The sequence below is a fragment of the Dinoponera quadriceps genome, unplaced genomic scaffold (genome assembly GCF_001313825.1).
Source record: "Dinoponera quadriceps isolate SergipeBrazil2010 unplaced genomic scaffold, ASM131382v1 scaffold1782, whole genome shotgun sequence".
Classification (NCBI taxonomy): Eukaryota; Metazoa; Arthropoda; class Insecta; order Hymenoptera; family Formicidae; genus Dinoponera; species Dinoponera quadriceps.
This window is the reverse complement of record NW_014555947.1, coordinates 358827-379635: the sequence shown is the minus strand read 5'-3', so window position 1 is coordinate 379635 and position 20809 is coordinate 358827. Positions and strand designations below refer to the sequence as shown.

Sequence of the window (20809 nt, the reverse complement as noted above, 5' to 3'; positions counted from 1 at the left end):
TAACAGGAATGATCTGACAAATTACGTACTGATACCTACGATTCTACTCTCTCTCTCTCTCTCTCTCTCTCTCTCTCTCTCTTTCTATATATATATATATATAATATTAGTATATATATATATATATATATATATATACTAATATTAAACGTGGTCGACAATAAGCAGCAGTATGTTTGCAAGAAGTAAGAAATTAATCATTCATAGTCGATTAATCTTTCTTATATTCGAACATGATTGGTCAATTTCTTATTCCTGTTTCTTATGAACATATTTCTACCACCCATTGTACACTACGCTCTTTATATGCACAATTACAAAATTATGATGTTGCTTTAGTCTTTCTAGCTTTTTTCGCCTTTGGTGGTTCGTCGGATTTGTCCAAATTAGGATACATGGTTTTAAACTCAGGAACAAGTTCCGCCACTTCCTTATAAGTTTTCAGAACTGAAAGCAAAATTACCAGCTGCTTATAGTTTTATATAAATTTAGTACCAAAACAAAGAGATGTGTACTTTATCTTGTATATCTTTTTCTATTCGTTCGTATCCTACTGTATTCTTCGCGATACCAAATACGATACTCACACGACTGCTCGATAGTATTGTTCGGCGGCGGACCGGGCTTCTTATCCAGAGCTAATTTTTCCACTATTTGTATTTGACTTTCCAATTTATAGGATTTGAACTTGTGCGGACAGTATTCCATGTTTAATTGATCGATAGTCCTTTTCCACAGCTCGACCTCCTCGTTGGTTACTTGCTGCTGCGTCCTGTAATGATCCAACACTTCGCTCTTATCTCCTATGCTTCCTAAAAAATACAATTTATTCTCACTGAATATAAAATACTTTGTTAACAATCGTATTGCAAGTATTGCATCGTATTATAAGAGATATAAAAAAAGGAGACTATATATACAAATACCTTGGAAAGAAACTTTCGATAAGTAGAAACCACCCAATTCCACGTTCGGAATCATATAGCAGAGATTGGTTTGAGTGTTCACCCGCATCGTGAATGTGCAAACTATCATTTTGCCCGCGGCGGCGCATTTGTTCAATAAAGCGCCGAAGAACAATAGATTGTCTGTGGAGAAACGGGACGCTTGACATTCCGCTGTTGCATTAAGGTACGACATCGATGGACTGGGTGCCGTCAGTGTGCATTCCATTTATTTAGGAGTTTAAGTTACCTTTGCGAGTACTACCGTTGTTTGGTCTGACAAAGTACTGCCGTTTCACGTGGTACCGAAAGAGATCGTTCGGTATAGGCTTCACGCCGATTAACTTGATGGCCGGCGGATGTATGTGCTTCACTCTGGAAATCTCCTTTGGCGTGAAATGCAGCTTTCTGCCACCGATCTCACGCTCAGTTTCCAAGTTGACTTCCTCCGGTATCAGGTAAGGCAAGTCAGCTTCTTCATCGTCATTGTTCTCCTATTAACACGAATCAGACAAATTAGTGATATCTTAAAATCATTAATATCAAGGACCTAAGATACACCGTATCTCAGATGTATCTACTCATTATATACCATCTAACTCATTATATACGCCTAATCAGATTTGTTTTACGCGTTAAGCGGGTAAAATGTACCTCATCATAAAAATTCTCGTCGCCTTTGAAGTATGTCGATCTCGACAGAATCTGACCGGTCGCTTTACTTAGCTGCTTCATTTGCAAGCATCTACGTTTCCTGCAAACACGAATTTACAATTTTATTTGACGGAATAATGCGGTGACATTAGAAGAAATAAATACTGTCACCAATGGTATTTGATATTTAGAAGCCATACCTGCCCAGAGTACGCACAACTAGATCAAGCTCCAAATTGTCGCACATCTTGAAGGATAATTGCGCGATGTTCTTGGGCGGTGCTTGGATCTGCTGCACCAGATCCACCATAGATGTCAGCCTATAAACAGCTGGGTCCGTCTTTCTCGACAGCATCTCTAATTCCTTGTAGAAACCATCGCGCACCCAATTATCATCCAAACTAATCACGTACAATTCGATATCCCGTGTTGCTAAAGACGCTGCTGCCGACCTGATCCGATACTTCTCGTCCTCCTCCAGCACAGGGCTGTGACAGGTGATCAGAGCTATCCTACGTTTGGTGAGCACTGTTTTTATCTTCAAGAAGATGTCCATTGAATGCGACAGTACATCATAAAGTGGGTAAGTATCGTCAGACTGCATACTCTGGTAACATCTCATGTTATCTTTTGCTGTGAAAGACATTGAAACAATGTTAGAAGATAAAAACAGATAAGGCAGATGGAAATTGTAATTAGTATCTTTGGAACATGCTGCATTGATCATTAACTGAGTTTTGTTGTTTTTGGTTTACTTAGTTTTCTGATGTGCTGTAAATCATCCAAGGTGACAACTCTCAGTGGTTGCAAAGTCTGAATATGTTTCCAACATGAATCTGGGTCCTTTTGCTCAGTGCCAAATAACACTACACCTATCCAATCTTGCATATTCGACGCTAACTTTTGTCGTAGAATTTGCTTGTATAGCTAAAAGAACAATGAAGACTATAATGAATTATTCTGTAAGACTTAAGAGCCAGTCTTCGTTATCGATGTAAAATAATATCGAAAGAAAATTCATAGAAATCACAATATATCTGATGTTCATAAACACATAATCTGCGAAATTTTAATAACCTTGAAAAATTTGCGGATACAGCTGATTTTATTTTTAGGATCTTCCTCAAACATTTTTTGTGTCGCATCAACCACAAACAATGTAGCTTCTCTTACTCCATACCATTGGCTCATTTCAAAATCTTCTTCCTCGTCCATATTTTGGTTTTGCATATTGACTGCTATCTCTACCATCACCACAATTTGTTACTTTGATAAGTATTTGATATTTAGAAGCATAAAAAATATAAGTACCAAGCAAAGCAAACAAGATTTTATATAGCTCAGACATAAAATGTGTATAAAATACGAAACAAACTTAATGTTGTCGTAGATAAGAATTATGTTAAATTATCATAATTAAATAAATACAATTAAAGTCACGATTAAATAAATGGTAAAAGCGACAATAATTTAGAAAGCTAAGATAACAATTATGATAGGGATCAAATGTGAAAACGAACATACTTGCTGTATTCACAAGTGAATTGTTAGATTTTTAGAGGTTAGCAGGATCCACCGACCATTGACAGGCTAGTAAAAAATTATACTAATTATACCACACTATTATATCACACTAATTTCTGCTCACTTCTGTTAAACACGCTATCTGTTAGGAAATTATAAAACTATAAAGGTGTATTTACACGGTCACACAGCAGAATAATCGGACTAATCATATAAACCGGAGAAAGGATTTAAATTACCAGATTAGTCCGATCATAATCCTCTATTCATAGTTTAATATGAGATTAAGGCCAGATCTACAATAGATGTAGTAAGCCTTAAGCCATAAGAAATTAACGAATCGCAATCATTCTTCTCACGTTCGACTCGGATTGGTCAATTTCTTCGGCTTAAAGTTTACTGCACCTATTGTAGACTTGGCCTAAGGATTTCAAAGTCTCATTTTCCGACGCGCTCCCTGAAAAAGTACATCTAAATCATATCGATTATACTCATTTTCCAGCGCTAATATTAAAGTTGTTTAGATAACACAGAAATTGTCTTTTATTTCTTAAAACACGACTTACGAAGAAAAATAATCTAATAAATAAAAAAAGAAATGATGCTTCATTTTTTATTTGACAACGACATATAGTTTTATTACAAAGTTTTATATTAAAATTATATTATTCCCCTTAAAGTAAAAATATATCTGGATATTACGCATTACCTGAATTCCTCAATAACAGGACTTTGACATTTGAATTTTATTAACATAAACACTTCATCATTCAAAGAAAAATAAAAGTATAACCGATTTCTAATTAACATTAATATAAAGTACGTATATTAGCGTTCAAGAAACACAACGATTGCACAACGGTTGAGTAATACGTCACCTAACTTCTAAGTTTAGGAATCTAACAGTAAAGATCGATAATCCGAATTCAAGAAAATTCAGATTTAAATTTACGAATCTAATAGTAAAGACAAATAATTACTAACCGCTCACTGATCGTTTTATTGCGCTGAACGTAACCATTGTCATTTCAATCCAGATGTTTGAATTAAAGTGGTGTGACACACGAAAATGTTGGAAATGTTACTCCGAAATCAATATAAAATGTTTGTAGATTCTAGCATAAGCTATGCAAGAATTCATACGTGTGTCTTTCATATATAATCCTTAGCTTTATATTAATTACTGTAATTCTGAGATGCTTTTGGAGAGAATGATGATTTTTTATACCCTTGTGAAAATAAACACTGTTTATATCCTTATACTTATTTATATTGTCAAAGTGATTGTTTATCAAAAATAGACTCCATATCCAAGCTAATATTATTTGTTGATTATGACAAAACATGATTTATAATAATAAAGAGAAAAAATATAGCTAAACAAAAATATATGGAATATGTGAAGAAATTAATACTAAAACACACGTCTAGCTAATATCTTTGTACTTTAGATGAATCTTCACATTATATATCATACAATGGTCACTTTATCACTCGAAAAGAAAATAGGAAAATGGAGCCTCCTTTTTAATCTTAACATATGTAATAGACTTTTTAATCTTAATATATGCAATGAAACTTTATGTCGGACATAAACTATCAGTTACTATCGATTTCTAAAGTTAATCTTTCCATTTGCTCTTACCTGATAACTATCGTCAAAATATGCAAAATAATATCTTTTGTTTTCATCTAGATTATAATCTTAAGTATTTATGTATACACTATGGTATTGCGTCTTACGGATAAATAAACATTCAAATTGAAACTGCTGCCTTAGTCACAATAATTTCTTTTAAACTGTGAACTAAAGCTTGCCATATGTGTATACGTATAAAACAAACTAAATATATACTATATTGACAATATAGTACTCTAAGTTAATTTTTTTGGTAATTTTTGTATAGAGATATCTCTAATATCTGCAATCATAGCTGTGTATGTTAAGGAGACTGGTAAAAAAACTTGTTATTAGTTTAAATCTCTGTGAGCATGAAATCATAGCTTTTACAACGAGGACATTGATGATGATCATGTAGAAAGACTATCTGTAATAAAAAGTAAATAATGATTGTAGTCGAAATGTTTGGCAACACTTTGGGAGAACTGAAAAAATTATCCGAAACTTCTAAGAAGGTAAAGATGTTAAAACAATTTTATTATACAGTACCTTGGGATGCTGCGGGCAGTAATAACGTACCCTTCCCTTTATCCAAAAGCCACATCTATTACAAATAATATTGGAATGTGGTCTGTAACAAATACAATCAGACGACATACTTGGATTATCTTTTTGGCTGCGCATCATGTCATTTTTGTTCAGGAACTTAGAATCCATTTTATTTATAGACAAAACCTAGAAGTGTTTAAATAAGACAGTTAATATTAGACGTTATCTGTTTATATACAATAAAGTTACACAGATTTTTTTATCCCATAAGTCAAATAATCGGATCGTTATATGAACAAATGAAGTAATTCATTGCGACGCTCTATTGTGCCATACAAACAATACAATTATCGGTATTTGCTACAGTATAACGATGAAACAATAAGTCTACGTCTTAGAAAATACATAGACGCTTTCTTATTATTAGTAACACAATAGACACATGTTGGTTAACGCAGATTGCCGTAGACTGAATTCTATCGTTCAAGAAATATCCTAAGTCGAGATAAGAGATAAGATAATCAACTCACCTGGAAGAGCACGCAGGAAGTAATACGCAACTGATTGTCGAATATATATGTACATCTACCGAAACTTCCGAGCTGTGTCTTTCAAGACTGCCCTCACAAAACTGAGACAGAGACGTAACGAAAATAAACAACCGAGTGAAGCTTGCTGGGAACGCGAAGACGGTCTTCTGCTAATTTCAAATCATACGTTGAATTTCAAATTACGGGATCGTGTGCTAAAATGACGCTATCAAATGAAATAAAGGGAAATAAAAGGAATATTTATGATAAAGGGCTATAAAGGGAATTATTACATAAGAGGTATATTCTCTACATGAAGCGAACGAACGTAAAAGAGACGGGATGCCATTCGTGTTGCGAGACTAAATTCTATTTTAATATTTACAGTTTATAGTAGTCGACCGTGTTTCTTCGGAGTTCCGACTTGACTGACGAATCGAGTTCCGAGTTAATTATTCCCGGCGGTTACTGAATGCAAGAAGCCGTGGCCGGTGGTCCGGTGCTCAACTAAAAACTGCTTATATTTGCAATTTCTCCTAAGCTAGGTGAAATAAGATCCTTTGATAGGGCATAGTGGCCTTTATACGAAGATTCTTTTAACAGACGTTCAACCTATTCTACTTTCTATTATCCGCACTCTTGAGTTTTACATTCTACACTCTATTAATTGCATCGAGTTGTAAACTAACTATATAAATATAAAGCAAAGGCGGAGCAATATGAGCACGCTGAAGTAGCACGGGAAAAAAGGAAAAGGACTATTTGTAAATTCTAAAGCCAAACGGAGTGAACGTCACAATTGAAATCGGAACAGCATGTTCGATCTCGGTGAATTCATAATTGATTTAATTGAGGTTGATAAATTAAAAATAAAAAATCGAATACATTGGAATCAACGGAAGATCGTCTTTCTCGAAGAAATAAAGCCGTAATCATTATAAGCTCATTGAAAATTGTACGTCATTGTAGATTTCGGCACTTCCAGTTGCGTTATTCATTGATCGCGCAAGTTGGGAGAATCATGAAACGCATTATGTCTGGATCTAATTAATGTATTGTATTTTTCCTCGTATATACAAAAACATATACGTGATTGTATAATTACAGTGCTCAGATGTAATCTCTCTCGTCACTTTCGATCCAACGTTGCGTTCTTCAACGTGGTTTATATGTAAAAATACCGAGAAATGATTTATACGTAATCGACATTGAAGAATGAGGCGATATTGATCGTTACTTCTCAACTTCCCGTTGAATTTTTATCACGCTGGTCGAGCTCTCTGGGAAATTTGGTATTGATTTGAAACTAGCAGGACATACCAAAGGAATTTCATGTCCACGTTACACACCTATTCTCGCTTTAGATTTTCTCCGTCGCGTCCTATGCGACAGATTAATACGTAAGTATGTTTCACTTCTTTTCAAATTTGTTCTCTCAAGCGGACAAAGGACTATCTAATGTAGATCAAAAATTTTCTCTTTTTAACTAGTAAAGTTTCTCACTCGTTCTTCCTCAATCAATATTTCCTTGTCGTTTCGCGCGCTGCAATGCTGATTACGGCACGGTGGGAAGCGACAATTTCAAAATCATACTCATCTAATATAGAAGAAAGGGTAGTACATGCGTTTCAACTCTAGTTCGATCCGTTATCGGGCCCGGAATCGAGGCTTCGCTCTGACGCTTAACATCTATAAACAACAGTAAAGGTATTTCATAAAAATATATCAGTGCCTGTCTCACTTCCGTGAATATTGGAGCTTTATCCTTACAGAGCTTGCATTGTAACGGTGTCCCGTGAAGAGATAAATAAAACTGTAATGCTGCAATATAAATCTCTCTGTACCAGGCCGTAAGATAGCGATCAAGTGCTGTGAGATATATTTGAAGATATCTGAAGATATTTCGGAAAGTGTCACTTCAAAATTCACATTCTTGAAAGACACCCGGGAAAAAGGATTATATATGATTATATATAATTATATAAAATCATGTATGAATTTTGTCCATATATGCGGTTACATATATGATCATATATGTCCATATGAAAGAAAATGGTGTTACATCATTTAATTAAATGTTGATATCATGCACTATCAAAAGCACAAGTAGCCAGAAGCATTCACTTCGTCGACTGTATTTGCATATAATTTAATAATTAAGTATTTTTTTCGTTATGGACATACATGATTATATATAGTCATATACGGACAAATTTCATATACGATCCTTCTTTTCCCGGGCATTTCCTCGAATTCGGCGGAGAGTTTCGTCCCGACGATTAATATTTGAAATACACTTTGCGCATCCGAAAATTGAGCTTCCAAATGAACAAAAAGTGAAAAAAAATACATTCGTCGGTAGCACTCACCGCTATGTTATCGCGAGGCATAGGAGAACCAGAAAGAAACATCGCGGCTGGATTTTCTGCGTCTATTTAAAACTTGCACGTCGTTCGCGCCGCATGGAAGACAAATCGCAAGATCAGTCGACATTGAACGCGAGGAAAAAAATAAACGTCTTCTTTTTCAGCTGCCCGCACTCGCCCGAGGTTTGTTGATGTGCGTCGTAAAATTCTCCAACGCACGTTTCGGCTATTAAATCGCTATCGCAAATCTTCGCGCACGGAGACACCGTAGTTTAGGTACATGGAGTATGTAGGAAACTTCGTTTTGAAAAATGTATGTAAGTACACACGATAAAAATAATTTACATTTACATGTGATCTCCTCCTCTCTCTCTCTCTCTCTCTCTCTCTCTTTCATTCTTTCTCTCTTTCTTTCTCTTGATTATCTTACGTATAAAAGTACTTCGGTATGTAATTGGCATTCATTTGTGAGGGTTGGACGCGCCTTCTATCTCACGCGTCTTATATATATATTCTCGAATTTCGTTCGAGCTAGCGAAGCGATTTTTACAGCGATGTAATACAAAAGTTAAAGATCTTCACGGAGATGCTCGCGGAAAAATCGACATGTCAATATACATTTATATTTGTGCACGGTGTTGTGTGAACGTTACGAGGAAAATAACACACACCACACACACACACACACACACACACATACGCACGCATGCACGCACAGTAGTTTCCGAAATCGCTATATTCCATGGAACGAGTATCTGTTTTACGTTACTTCGCGTCCAAATTTATATTTGCTTTGCCTCTTTTTTTTTGGTCCTTTTGCCGTACGTGATAACTGCGTGTACATTCGATAGTTATTTCTCTTTTCGTTTTCACTAAACTCAATTTTGTCTCCCACGCAATTTCGTCTAGCACGTTCACGCAACAAAGTGTTATTCCGCGGATTGACATTCACACGTCACTGTCAACGAATATTTCCGAGAATAACTTCACAGTTAACAAAGATGAATGCTCCTAATACGTGCTCGGACTAGTTTCTGCATTATTATTCCGTTTGACAATCGCGACGAATCTTGTCGTAGGACGTAATTTAACAGCAAATTCGCGTTTGTGGCCGACACTTTGCTTATTCTTAAAATATTTAGATTAGATTAGGAACCCGCGCGAAATGGTAGAGGGCGAGATCGAAACGAAAAGGTACGATTGTTGAAAAATACGGACTGCATTCGTTGGCTCCGCAAAGTGTCGCTTCGTCCGCGACCGTCCCGAAAACTTTCAGCCATCCAAGTTCCGCTGAAGAATAATCCTTGGTAATAAATATTCCGCGAGATATATATATTCACACGATCTCTCCTCAAGTCAACAAATATATCATCTTTCATCAGGTACACAAGCGATAACAGGTTACAAGCTTGAGTCGAACGGCTGCTGCGAAACTCGAGGTTCGATATAATTCGCTTGGCACGCGCGTTTCTGATTCACAGAACGCCTGAGTAACCAGCCGATCATTCGCGGATCGATTCGCAGAATATAAACGTCATCGCACGTCACAGGCAATATTTGGACCGCACAGAGAGAACTTCTCTTTTTATCTCGATACGATATATATGTGTGAACTAATTTATGTTTAAGACGGAACATTATTCGCGCGTAGCGCCAACTCGGCCGATCGATCGGGTCAACCGACGAACGCAGGTCAATCGCTCGGATTATTAAATATACAGTTGACTCCCTCAGGTGAAACAGCGATTCATCCACCGTCGTTCCTGCACGTCGAATTAGCTTAACTCGAACAGCCGTCGAAACAGCGACGCCAAAGTCGTGGAGTTTTCTCTCCTTCGCATTGTTAGTGATCTATGATTTCTTCGAAGACTCGCAGCACCATCACAATCCAGCTTGAGGTACATCGGCTACCTAAGATACCCCATCGTATTAGTTACAAAGTAATATCCGCGTCTCTATTGTATATTTAGCACCACGTTTCTCACAAGGTCGCTCATTAAAACTGTTTCCACTCGAAAACGCCGAGTTTTGTTCTCGTAGACGCGATTGATAATTTCACCGATGAATTATTTTAGATCGACGATGAAAATTACCTAATATGAGAAATGACGGAGAGCGTAATATACTGAAGAGGGGATTTGGCAATAAGTACTAAAATTTGACGAACATTTGCCGACCAAATTGATTGATTACCGCAATCAAATAATTTAATTCCGCATATTGTATATATAATGTGTAATTCCGTGTATATATTTAGTATTCGAAACTAAATTATATGGTTGCGATAATCAAATAATATGATCGGCAAATATTCGTCAAATTTTATTAATCATTATTTATTACTAAATTCTTCTTTCAATGTAGAAGGATACAAGGATGTAAAAATATGTTGACGAATAAAGGAAGAAAAACAAAACGCTGACACGTAAGAAGACAAATAAAAAGACATCGCCGCGTTCAGATAACTCTGAAACGAATGTCGTCTAAACGGAAGTGTCAGTGTGATACACGACGGTCCAAAGGTTTAATATTAAAAATGACTAGCTAACGAACGAGATACAAAGGCCTCCGGTTTCCATCGGTGAGGCGAAGTCGCGCCTAAAGTTCCTCGCGAACAGGACTTCGTGACTAGCAAACGTTCGTTTCGGAACACACTCAATACATGACGAGGGGGGATCCCTCATTTCGGCACGCGGGCAATTCATACGCGAACGCCAACGCCGTTGTCGCCCTTGATCTCCGACACGACGTCGAACGTGGGGGTGCAGATGTCGGTGGGTGTGGGGATGGCGAGGGGTGCCAGTCGCGGGTTCCTCTTGACCGGCGGGTCCTTCAGGATGTAACTCGTGCAGGGCCTGACCCTCAGTCTGCTGGAATGTACGGACGGTTCCAGCCTGAGAATCGCGCAGGACCGGGTCGACGGGTACCTCACGCGGTGCACCGATTCCGTGGACCGGCTCTGCATCACCGCCTCGATGGCGCACCTCTTCAGGTTCGCCGTCGACACCGAGTTGTAAGGCGGAGCGTCCCGCTCGGAGTCCGGGGTGAATCCGGGCGTGAGGCCGGGGTCGCTCTCCTCGAAGGACGTGAAGATGTCGGAGTCGGGCACCGACGGCGCGCTGAAGAAGGACTCGCGCAGGGACGACGTGAGTGCGTCGGGGCACATGAAGGGGTCCAGGGACGTGAGGTCGTTGAGGTCGCTGCCGCTGTTGCAGCACGTCTGGAAGTTGTTGACCGAGTAGGACGACGGGAAGGCGGTCGGGTGCTCGGTCACGCTCGACAGGACCTCTTGACTCCTGGACGACTCCGACCACTTCGAGTCCGAGGGTCGCCTCGAGCTGAATCTCGTGGAGTCGTGCTCGGCGAAGATAGGCTCCGGCAATCTCGCGTCCCTGCACTTGTCCGAGTTCCTCAGCAGCGCCTCGAACAGATCGATCGGCTCCAAGGTCGGCGTGGCGCCGGATAACAGATCGTTCCCCGACCCGTCTCTGCAGGTCTCGCGTCTGTCGATGTCGGACGGTTCGCTAAAGTCCTCGATATTCAACAACACGGTCGGTATCACCGGGTCCGAATACCGCACCGGGCTGCTTCGTTTGCCCAAGGGCGACTTGGCGCGTTGCGTCACGTCGACGACGGGCATCGGGATCTCGAGGCTTTGCGCCTCCTCGCCCTGAAGCGGCGCCGAGGGCAAAGGGTCTATGGGACTGGGCGGCTCCGAGTGTATCGTCGGCACGATCAAGGAGTCCATCAGGTTGGACGGCTCCAACAGCGTGACGCGTGTCGTCGGGTCGATCGTGCTGATCGACTCGGAGTGCTTCAGCAAGTCCAAGTTCCTTCGTGCCTGCGTCAGAGTTCTGGCAGTAAGGTCCACTCGGGTGTGTGCGCCTCTCGACGGTGGGTCCAGGTTGATCAGATTCGCCAGCTTGTTCGGCGTGATCGTCACGTGGCCGGGCGATGCGCTCCGCCGCGGACTGTTCGCGTAGCTCGGCTTCGTGCTGTTGGGCGCCGACGAGGACGGCGTGAAGTCACCTCGCAGCCTGAAATTCGGACTCGCGCGGCCGAACCGACGGAGCTTCCGTCGCGAGTGTGGCGAGCTCTTGGCTCGACGTTGATCCTCCATCTGTTGGCACAGCATCATCGTGTGCCTGGCCAGCGCGCCCTCGTACCTGCTCTGATTGAGATCGAGGTTCTGCACGGAGCAGCCGTAGCTGTCCGCGTCACTCGCCGGGAAGAGCTTCGAGCTCGTCCGCGAGGCGCGGCCTGTGGCCGCCTTGATGTCCGAGTCCGACATGGACGACAGGTGGGAGTTCCACTTGTCGCAGGCGACGTTGTTGCGGCAGAGCACCTCGTTGAAGTCCTTAGCGTCCATCCCGGGACTGTCGGCGTTCAGCATCGGGTCGGAGAGCGCGTTCAGCTGGAGGTACTTGCGACTGCTGTACGCCCCGTCGGTGCTCTTCAAGTTCTGGTAGGATATGAACTTCGGCTCGCTGATGAGCGGGAAGTTCTTGCTGCTGATCCGCTTGCGATTCAGCCGTCTCAGGTGGCGTATCTTGCTGAAGGTCGGGTCCAACAGGTACTTGAGGTTCTTGATCTTGTCGATGTTGTGGTTCGAGTCGATCACGTGACTCCGGTCGATGATGTACTTCGGATCGAGCATCTTCGTGAGATCGTGGATGTTCTCCTCGATGATGTCGCCGTGCCGGCTACTGGACGAGGGCACGAGGTCGGCGTCGTTCTTCTCAGGGGAGACGTTGGTGTTGTGCTTAGCCGACACTTCCAAGCACCTCCTGCTAGCGTAGAGCACACCGTGATGCTTGGCGGCGAAGCAGTCTTCCACCGGATGCCGCCTGCTCTCGTTGCTGTTGTTGATCTCGGCGAGCTCCAGGTTCGTGTTGGTGCCGCGTCGCGTCGGCGAGCAGCCGTAACGGCTCGGCATCAGGCAGACCAAGGCGATCAGGTCGCCCGCGATTTTACCCGCGGCCACGCGCATCTCGCCGTGGTGGAACGCGTAGATCCAGGGATTCACCCCGCTGTGCGCCAAGATCGGCAGGCCCAGCCACACCACCGACCAGTCCGACAGGATGTTGGTGCCGTAGAAGATGTCCACCAGCATGCAGGTCTGGAAAATGTGACGAGCGTGTGTTGACGACGCCGAGCCCATACGGAAAAGAAAGATTTAACATCATTTCAGCAAGATTTTCATATTCTCATGTATAAGCAGAAATATATAATCTTATGTGAAAGCTTGCTTACATGAAGAAGAAATTCTATATAGCTGCGCTAAAAATCTCTGGTTATTCCGAGAATAATTTTCATACATTGAGAGGGAAAAATATGGAATAGAGAGAACATTTTCAAACCGATGCGATTCTTAGTTTGGAGATATCGTTCTGCCTATCCGATATATTTTTTTCTCCCAATTCGTGAAAATTATTTTTGAATAACAAGTATATGATATCTGGGTGACGGATTGGTCGTGATGGTCCTCAGTCATAGTTCAGGATACGCTCTGTTCAAAAACGGTCTTGAATCTCGTCTGAAATGTGGAGGTGCAACATCGTGCATAAATCATATACATACATACTTTTATATGAATCGTGTGAAATATCGTCCAATAGGAAAACCAGCATCCGTTATGATAACATAAATATTCTTCTCCTAATCCTTACACGGCCTTAATTCATCTGAGCGTTTCAACCACTATGTTGATATAAACTTTTTCATTTGCATTAACGTACACACGGCCACATATAGCCAGTCAACCTTTTACGAAACATCCTGTACATAGAATTTCTTCATGTGTGCAAGCGTGTTTTATATTCGTATAATATTATATATTCTTGCTTATATATGAGAAGATGAGTCTTGAATCGATATTAATTTCTTTTTCTGGGCAATGATACGTTCGGGCGACGACGTTGCCGAAAAAGATAATATCGATTTCCGAAGAGACTAGCGGCAAGCGCCAAAGCCGATACGAGGGAACGCGCCCTTTGAAGTTCCTGCCTGCCTGCCGAGTATCGAACAATTACTTCACGATGCATTTCTCGCGTGTATTGTTTTTTTTTGGCAACGCGCGCAAAGGCGATGGTTAAACCTGTTTACGGTGCTGCCTGAGGGCGCGCGAATTTTCCGCGCTGCGCCGAAATTTACCGCATGACCAAGCGATCGCCCGCTGTACTGCAAGACGGCCGTAGAGCACAACACTTGGAAACGAATCGCGTGAATTTGCAGTAACAATGTTCCCGTGCCGCGAGAGAAAGAGAGAGGTCCGCAGGTTGTGGAAATATTTGCAGTTGTTTCCATGGCTTCGCCTGTTTCTTCAGCGCGCGGCGTTCGCAGGAAACAACAAGAGAGACGCGGCCGAAGTGCGACGGGGTTAACTGCGCCGTTCCCTCCCTTTTTCGTGGTCAGTAACTACCGCTTCTGTCACATCCACGCTCTTGTACTTTCGTAAATTACGACGGCACTTTCGCTCGCTAAGGACAAGACGAGGCGGAAGAAATTCCTCTTCCTCTCGTTCCTTTCGAACTTACTTATTCTTCGGTCGATCTTTCGATCGTACAGCCGACTCCATTAATGCCGTTCCATCCCTTAGGCATAGTAACATTCACAATTTTCAGTCAGAAGCATTATTTATGCATCATGGCTATTGATAATTTCATAAATCGGCAACGATTTATGAAATCTCCAAATCTCCAGCAGTCATGATGTATAATTATTCAAAAATAATGCGCCTAATTGGAAAATGAAGTCTACTGTAACATCAAACTGACACTTAACACATTAGCTGCGTTTAGCGGAAAAAGTGATCAGTGAGCAGTCATTGGTTATTGATTTTTATTGTTAGATCCTTAAATTTAAACCAATTACGTTGACGAATTACTCAACCGTTGTGCTCGCTGAACGCAACCATTGTCAACCGGTCAGGTAGATCTACTCTTTTCTCGATGATCGTTGATCGACCAATCAATCTACACGCAAAGAATTTTTCTCGAAGGTATAAATATTCGTGAACTAAAAGAGCACCATAGTATAGTCTTGCTCCCGGCTAAGATATATCTATAACGTCGAAATAATTTCAAATGCGATATAGGAAAATTTGGAAAGTAACGCGAATTAATTACGACACAATTACTCCAACTGCATATCGCTTTCCCGGCGCCACAGCCTATGTCACATAAAATGCAATTAAATGAGTATCCCGTCTTTCTATTGTTCTCATAAGTTCTAATTTCCGCCGAAACTTTCAAGCCAATTTCACTTCGCACTTAATCCGATGTAGAACTAAATTTAAGTTGTAGAACTAAATTAAGGAAATGCTAATCTTCTTCGCTACTACTTCATTTCTGATGGAAACACTGCATTCGTGTACTACATTCGCTCCGCATCGCGAAGTAGAACCGGATTGAAGCGGAAGATTTCGGTGGAAACTAAATCATGGACGGGTATACATAATAATACTATACGTTACACAATAATTATTACTCGAGATAAAAGCTTTTTCATCTGACGTTGGAAATAAAACGCAATCCAAGCTGCAGCGTCGAAGATGCATGTTAGTATGGGATATTTGTTATTTTTCTGATATTTTCCCTTGTGCGCGATGATATATTTATATACCATTAAATTAAAAATATACCTGACCAAACTCTATTCGTTTATGTTGCTGTCGTATACAGATTTCAACTTTAATGCAATCCTGTTTGAGCAAAATAACTCTAAACTATGTTATTAGTGTGTTATTAGTATTACTCAGCAAACATTTTCTGCGTGTAAACTTTTGATGATTCTGGGGAAAAAATTTACTTTTAAAAAAAAGTTATTTTCACTCTTAGATTTTATTTTATCGACTCCCACGTTGCACAAAAATTGCAAAAATTCAGGATACGTTACTGCATACTGTGTTTACGGAATGTATGGTTTTCAAAGTAAGACGCAACTCGCGCGATCAGCAATATGTGAAGTCCCTCGAAATTACTCCCGTCGTCGTCCGCGTAACGTCGCGCGATTATGAAAATTTTTCGCTCGGAAGACCAGACCAGGGTATCTCGCAACAAAGTTCGCGCGTATTTCTTCCCGTTTTTCGTAGTAAAGACGTTCCGTAGTAAAGGCATTCAACGAGCCGGATACGATATCGTAGCGATATCGCGTATCGGCTGACCTTTTATTTTCATTTAAGTTTTCCACTCTCGCGGTTCTCCCGGTATCGGAGCGCGTTGATCTCGCCAATATAAACGCGAAGTGCCGAGCTCGGAGAGGCGAATTTATCGCGTCTCGCAATCGTAGTGCCACGCATCATCTCGCGAAACGAAATTCCACGCGAGACGATAAACGCGTTTTACCTGCTACCACATAATAAACGTCCCGAGTCTGATCCTCTTAAGTGGTACACACGCGTAGGCCCGGTTCAGCTGACAAAATAACGCTGGTAAAAAGTGCACGGTATTATGGCATGACGCAGGTCGTGTCGAAGAGTAAACAAATCATTACCTGCTGTGTCCCGAGGTAATCGTCTGTGAGATGATGAGATGAACGTCAGCGACTTTGGACGGGAAGCGTTATCCTATAAGCGGGTTTTAGGTCGTCGGGGAAGAAAAAGCCGAATAAAATAGGCGAGACCATCCACGGAAAAAACAGTTTGGTCGAAGGAAGAAAACTCACCTGAAATGGACAAATCAAGCGCGTTTTGGTTGAAGGAAGCAGAATTTATCATTCTCATGAGTCAAATTCGGTTTTACAACCAGAAATTCTGTTTCCTTCAACCAAAAGTCGCACTTGGTTCGTTTTTCAGATTATATTTCAGATAAATCCGACCAAACTGTTTCTTCCGTGTAGCGATGATATTTTGACGCGAATGCTCATGTAACAGAAGGAAAGTATATAGATATGCGTTTTTCTTCCTAATGAATTAAAACGCAGTTGGATAATTAAAAGTCGCCTATCTTTTACTTCAATAAATTTCGCAACGCATTTCGCGTCCAATGGGAGAATTTATTTTTTAATGATTCTCATATATACGTTTCTTTATAGACGAGATGCGTTTCGAAACTCATTGAAATAAAAATGTTGCAACCTTTGATCACCGGACTGTGCAATCAATGGCAAAAAAATACCTTTCTTTTACAATGAATTTTGCAAAATGTTCATATCCGATGGAAAAATTTGTTTTTTGGTACTTCTCAGGGGATAAGTTTTCAGATTGGATATACCAGATGCATTTTGAAGTTCATCGAAGTAAAAATATTGGGATATTCCTGATCTCTACTAAAGATACGCGCTTCTTAAACAGTCGGCGTCATATATGCTGTATTATTCTCTGTTCTCTAAATTTCTTGGAGTAAGTTCTAAATTAGAGTGCAATATTTTCACCCGCTTGGAGTAAATTTTTACTCGTTTGGAGTGAGAGCTCACTCCGAGCGAGTGAAAATATTATCACTCTTATCTAGAACTCACTCCAAAAAATTTAGAGAGTAGATCGAAAATTACACGATCTTCAATCTCACACATGTGCACATAAGTAAAATTATATATAGGATGGAGCAATAACGCGATTTAATTATACGTAAGATTACGCATCGGTTTTAATCAACGTTCGCGTACTTCACATGCGTCTCTCTCTCTCTTTCTCTCTCTTTTCCTCGTGTAATTTTTTCGCCGATATTATTGTCGCTACCGTGACAGGTACATTGAATATACAAGCTGCAAAACGCGCACCCGGCCCGGATCCCGCCTAAGCACTATATCAGACTTAAGCCCCATTCCCGCGCACAGTACAGGAACGTAACGCAGCAGCGGCGAAATGAAATTGATGTCGTCCGACGTCTAAGTGGTGACAGAGTTTTAGTGGTCAGACACGGGCGCTACGCGGAAACGCGCGGCTGAGTTCCTCGCAAGCTCGTGGAATAAACGAGCCTGGACGCGGAGCTTGTAAATCTCTCACGAAGACGGGAATTTGTTTACGAGCGCGCTGCTACTCACTTGGAATGGAAGCCACAGGATGAGAAACGCGCCGACCGTGACTGCCAGCGTCTGTCCGTAACGAGGCAGCGCCAAGGTCTGCGTTTGATGTCTGAACGATAGCTCCACCGTGTAAATCGCCCGTGCATGTGCACGCGCGACAAGGTAGACGTACATGTAGCAACTGAGCAGAACAAGGGCGCTCGGCGCCCAGACCGCCACGACCAGGAACACCCTGACCGGCGGCAGCACGGCCGCGTCGAATCTGCAGTGCGCGCTGCGGGAGAAATCAGACGGGAAATGAGATAACACACATTTCGTGGCGCCTATGCATATATACATAACTTTTTTTTAATATTTAAAAGATGCGCGTTACATATAGTATCCGTGAGAAGAGGGGGAAACAATGTTTGTATTTTATTATGAATTTATATTTACATGTATTTATGATCCTTTAGACTTCCGCGGTGTGAATAAATACTTGATTTGGCCTCCGAGTTGGCGCCCTTCGTGGATTTGTTTCCGACGCTTCGTGAACATTTCAGCTCACCTCGATTCATTTCAGGCATCCTGAAGAAGTGAGCTGAAACGTTCACGAAACGTCGAAAACAAATCCATGAAGGACGTGGCGCTAACTCGAATGTTAGGTATATGTACTTTTATTTTCTAATGATACATTTTGTTGGATTTATATTTATATATACTTATATATATATATATATATAATAGTACATATTTTGTTAGATTTATACTTATATATCAAATTTAACAAAATATCTTCTCTCTCCGTGAAGTGCCTTATTCTATGAACAAATAATGTAAGACAATAGTCGCTCTTGAGATATGCGCGAGAAGATCGCTTAATCCTGACAATAACATGTTAAGCCTATCAGACTTAGACGCATTTTCTTTCGCTTACTCCCTCTTCCACATTTTGCGAAAGACACTATACTCCACTATTTCTGTTACTCAGAACAAAAGTCAGGTCCATGTTGCCACTATTATTACCAGCCTGGTCCAATGAGATAATTGATTTTCTCTGGCGGCGATCAGATTCATAAAACAAAAATTGGCAATAAACTTAATAATTCATAAAAGATCACAAAAACTACGATTTCTACCATTTTTTTCGTGATACCGGCCTGAAAGACCTCTGATATTATTTCAATATTACGATCGTGACACTCTCAAGGTCAATAAAGATTTATCCGGCGAATTTAACCGGTTTCTGATTTTTTACAGATGCATTTTGTTCACAGCAGTTTTAGAGAGATGACACACATACGTCAGCGTACAACTTTCTCACGTGCGGGTCGCACGTGACGATAACGCAACGTGCCGAGAATGTTAATATAAATTTATATCTCGTAAGTGCAGTGTGTGTCGAATATATAATACACGGGGGCTGCGAGCTGCTGAACTGTGCGGCATATCGCGGACGGAAGATCGATGGCAGCTTTCCCCCCTTAGGTTGCTTTGATTGCGAAGGTACGCGTCACAGGGTAAAGAACCTCCTTGTCACCCTTTGTAGTCCACGTTTTAGCGCGTTACTTGATCGGTCGTGCACAGGCTGCGACGCAAGCTGCGAGCTCACGCGCGGATAGGAGAGCTCGCCTCCCTCGCCGGGGCGGCGCAAGCAATATACCGCAAAGCTAATACCCGCCGCAAGTCCCGAGAACGATGTAATTCGACACCCCGTGTGTACTTTTACGCCGTGCCGTCGATTGGGTTACGCGGCGCTGATTACCGCGCTGAAAATTACCTCGTATTTACGTCCGGTCCGTGTTGAAAAGGTCGCTCGCGATAAATGCCCGGGGTTAATTGCGCTCGTTCCCGAAGAATTACTGTCCGCGAAGTTCGCTCGCGGGTTAACGAGGTAACGAGGGTTTTTAAAATAGAAAATTATGCGCGATAATATCTCTCCACCCGCCGTCGAATCCCATATTTCGAAGTTTACTTCTGAACACTCGGGGCGGGAGAGGACGGAAAGAAAAGGCATCGCCGCGGCATCGTCGCGGATAACGAGAAGTTCGACGTTTCTTTTCTTCCTCTCTTCGTGGAAATAACGAAAACAGAGCCGGGGGACATTGAACGCTCTGGTAAAATGACAACTAGAGGATATCTTCGCAACCGTCGCGCGATATTAACATCGTTTCTCTCCGACAGAACTGCTAAATAACGCGGCGTTACGTTGCCGTAATTAAAACCACCTTACCGCCGCGAGGTGACGCTAAGCCCTTTGACGCAGCTCCCTTTATTTCCACCGAAGCACCGGGAAGCGGGATTTAGATAATGGAGCGTTAAAAAATGACCTCCGACCCGAGGAAAAAAGTCGCCCCACATTCCGTAACACGATTGTGCCTTTACGATCTCACCGTAGTACCTCGCACACATACTCTGCACGTAGCCGGATTTCAGATATTATGCCATCCATATACGTATTCGCTCTATTCGAAGCGGCACGCATCGCAGCATGAAATATATCTAAATCATATAGAAGTTTTCAAATAGAACTTGAATGCAATCTCCCCCTCTCTCTCTCTCTCTCTCTGATAATTCTTTTCGTGTAGAAGCTGTAGGCGCTGCACGTGGAACATCCGCTTAAGTTCGTTGCAACGAGCGCACATCATACGAACGGACTGTCCGACCAGCTCGAAGTCG

The 20809-nt window shown here is 41.6% G+C and overlaps 3 protein-coding genes across 6 annotated transcripts in view; all 3 read right to left on the bottom strand.

Moving 5' to 3' along the window:
• Positions 1-124: 124 nt before the first annotated feature.
• On the bottom strand, positions 125-3400 carry LOC106746122 (ATP-dependent DNA helicase II subunit 1-like). Of its 3 annotated transcripts, none has more exons than XM_014622350.1 (9): positions 3302-3400; positions 2676-2842; positions 2354-2525; positions 1799-2231; positions 1599-1698; positions 1195-1438; positions 927-1088; positions 588-812; positions 125-447 (listed from the first exon to the last, which is right to left on the bottom strand). In XM_014622350.1, exons 2-9 carry the CDS (start codon positions 2826-2828, stop codon positions 323-325), a joined length of 1614 nt encoding a protein of 537 aa, XP_014477836.1. In that variant the 5' UTR covers positions 2829-2842; positions 3302-3400; the 3' UTR covers positions 125-322. The 3 variants fall into 3 exon arrangements, with proteins under 3 accessions (XP_014477836.1, XP_014477835.1, XP_014477834.1); XM_014622349.1 differs by lacking the exon at positions 3302-3400 and adding an exon at positions 3123-3270; XM_014622348.1 differs by lacking the exon at positions 3302-3400 and having other exon boundaries at positions 2676-2849.
• A 338-nt stretch (positions 3401-3738) lies between these two features.
• On the bottom strand, positions 3739-5992 carry LOC106746120 (uncharacterized protein CG13380). Its single transcript, XM_014622345.1, has 3 exons — positions 5823-5992; positions 5293-5478; positions 3739-5170 (listed from the first exon to the last, which is right to left on the bottom strand). Exons 2-3 carry the CDS (start codon positions 5458-5460, stop codon positions 5099-5101), a joined length of 240 nt encoding a protein of 79 aa, XP_014477831.1. The 5' UTR covers positions 5461-5478; positions 5823-5992; the 3' UTR covers positions 3739-5098.
• Positions 5993-10565: 4573 nt separating this feature from the next.
• Positions 10566-20809, bottom strand: part of LOC106746131 — a 78306-nt gene continuing 68062 nt past the window's right edge. For both annotated transcript variants that reach the window (XM_014622366.1, XM_014622367.1), the window contains 2 exons: positions 18170-18425; positions 10566-13307 (listed from right to left, as the gene is read on the bottom strand). In XM_014622366.1, the coding sequence (XP_014477852.1) occupies positions 10890-13307; positions 18170-18425 (2674 nt within the window). In that variant the 3' untranslated portion in view covers positions 10566-10889. The remainder of the gene's footprint in view (positions 13308-18169; positions 18426-20809) is intronic.

Bases quoted from the DNA above. Each gene is read 5' to 3' on its own strand.
- LOC106746120 (XM_014622345.1), bottom strand. From the start codon at position 5,460: ATGGATTCTAAGTTCCTGAACAAAAATGACATGATGCGCAGCCAAAAA. The intron at 5,171-5,292 runs GTACTGTATAAT...TTTTTATTACAG, and splicing joins ACTGCCCGCAGCATCCCAAG to ATAGTCTTTCTACATGATCA.
- LOC106746122 (XM_014622348.1), bottom strand. From the start codon at position 2,849: ATGGTAGAGATAGCAGTCAATATGCAAAACCAAAATATGGACGAGGAA. The intron at 813-926 runs GTATTTGTATAT...TGTATTTTTTAG, and splicing joins ATCGAAAGTTTCTTTCCAAG to GAAGCATAGGAGATAAGAGC. The intron at 448-587 runs GTGAGTATCGTA...TTTTGCTTTCAG, and splicing joins CAATACTATCGAGCAGTCGT to TTCTGAAAACTTATAAGGAA.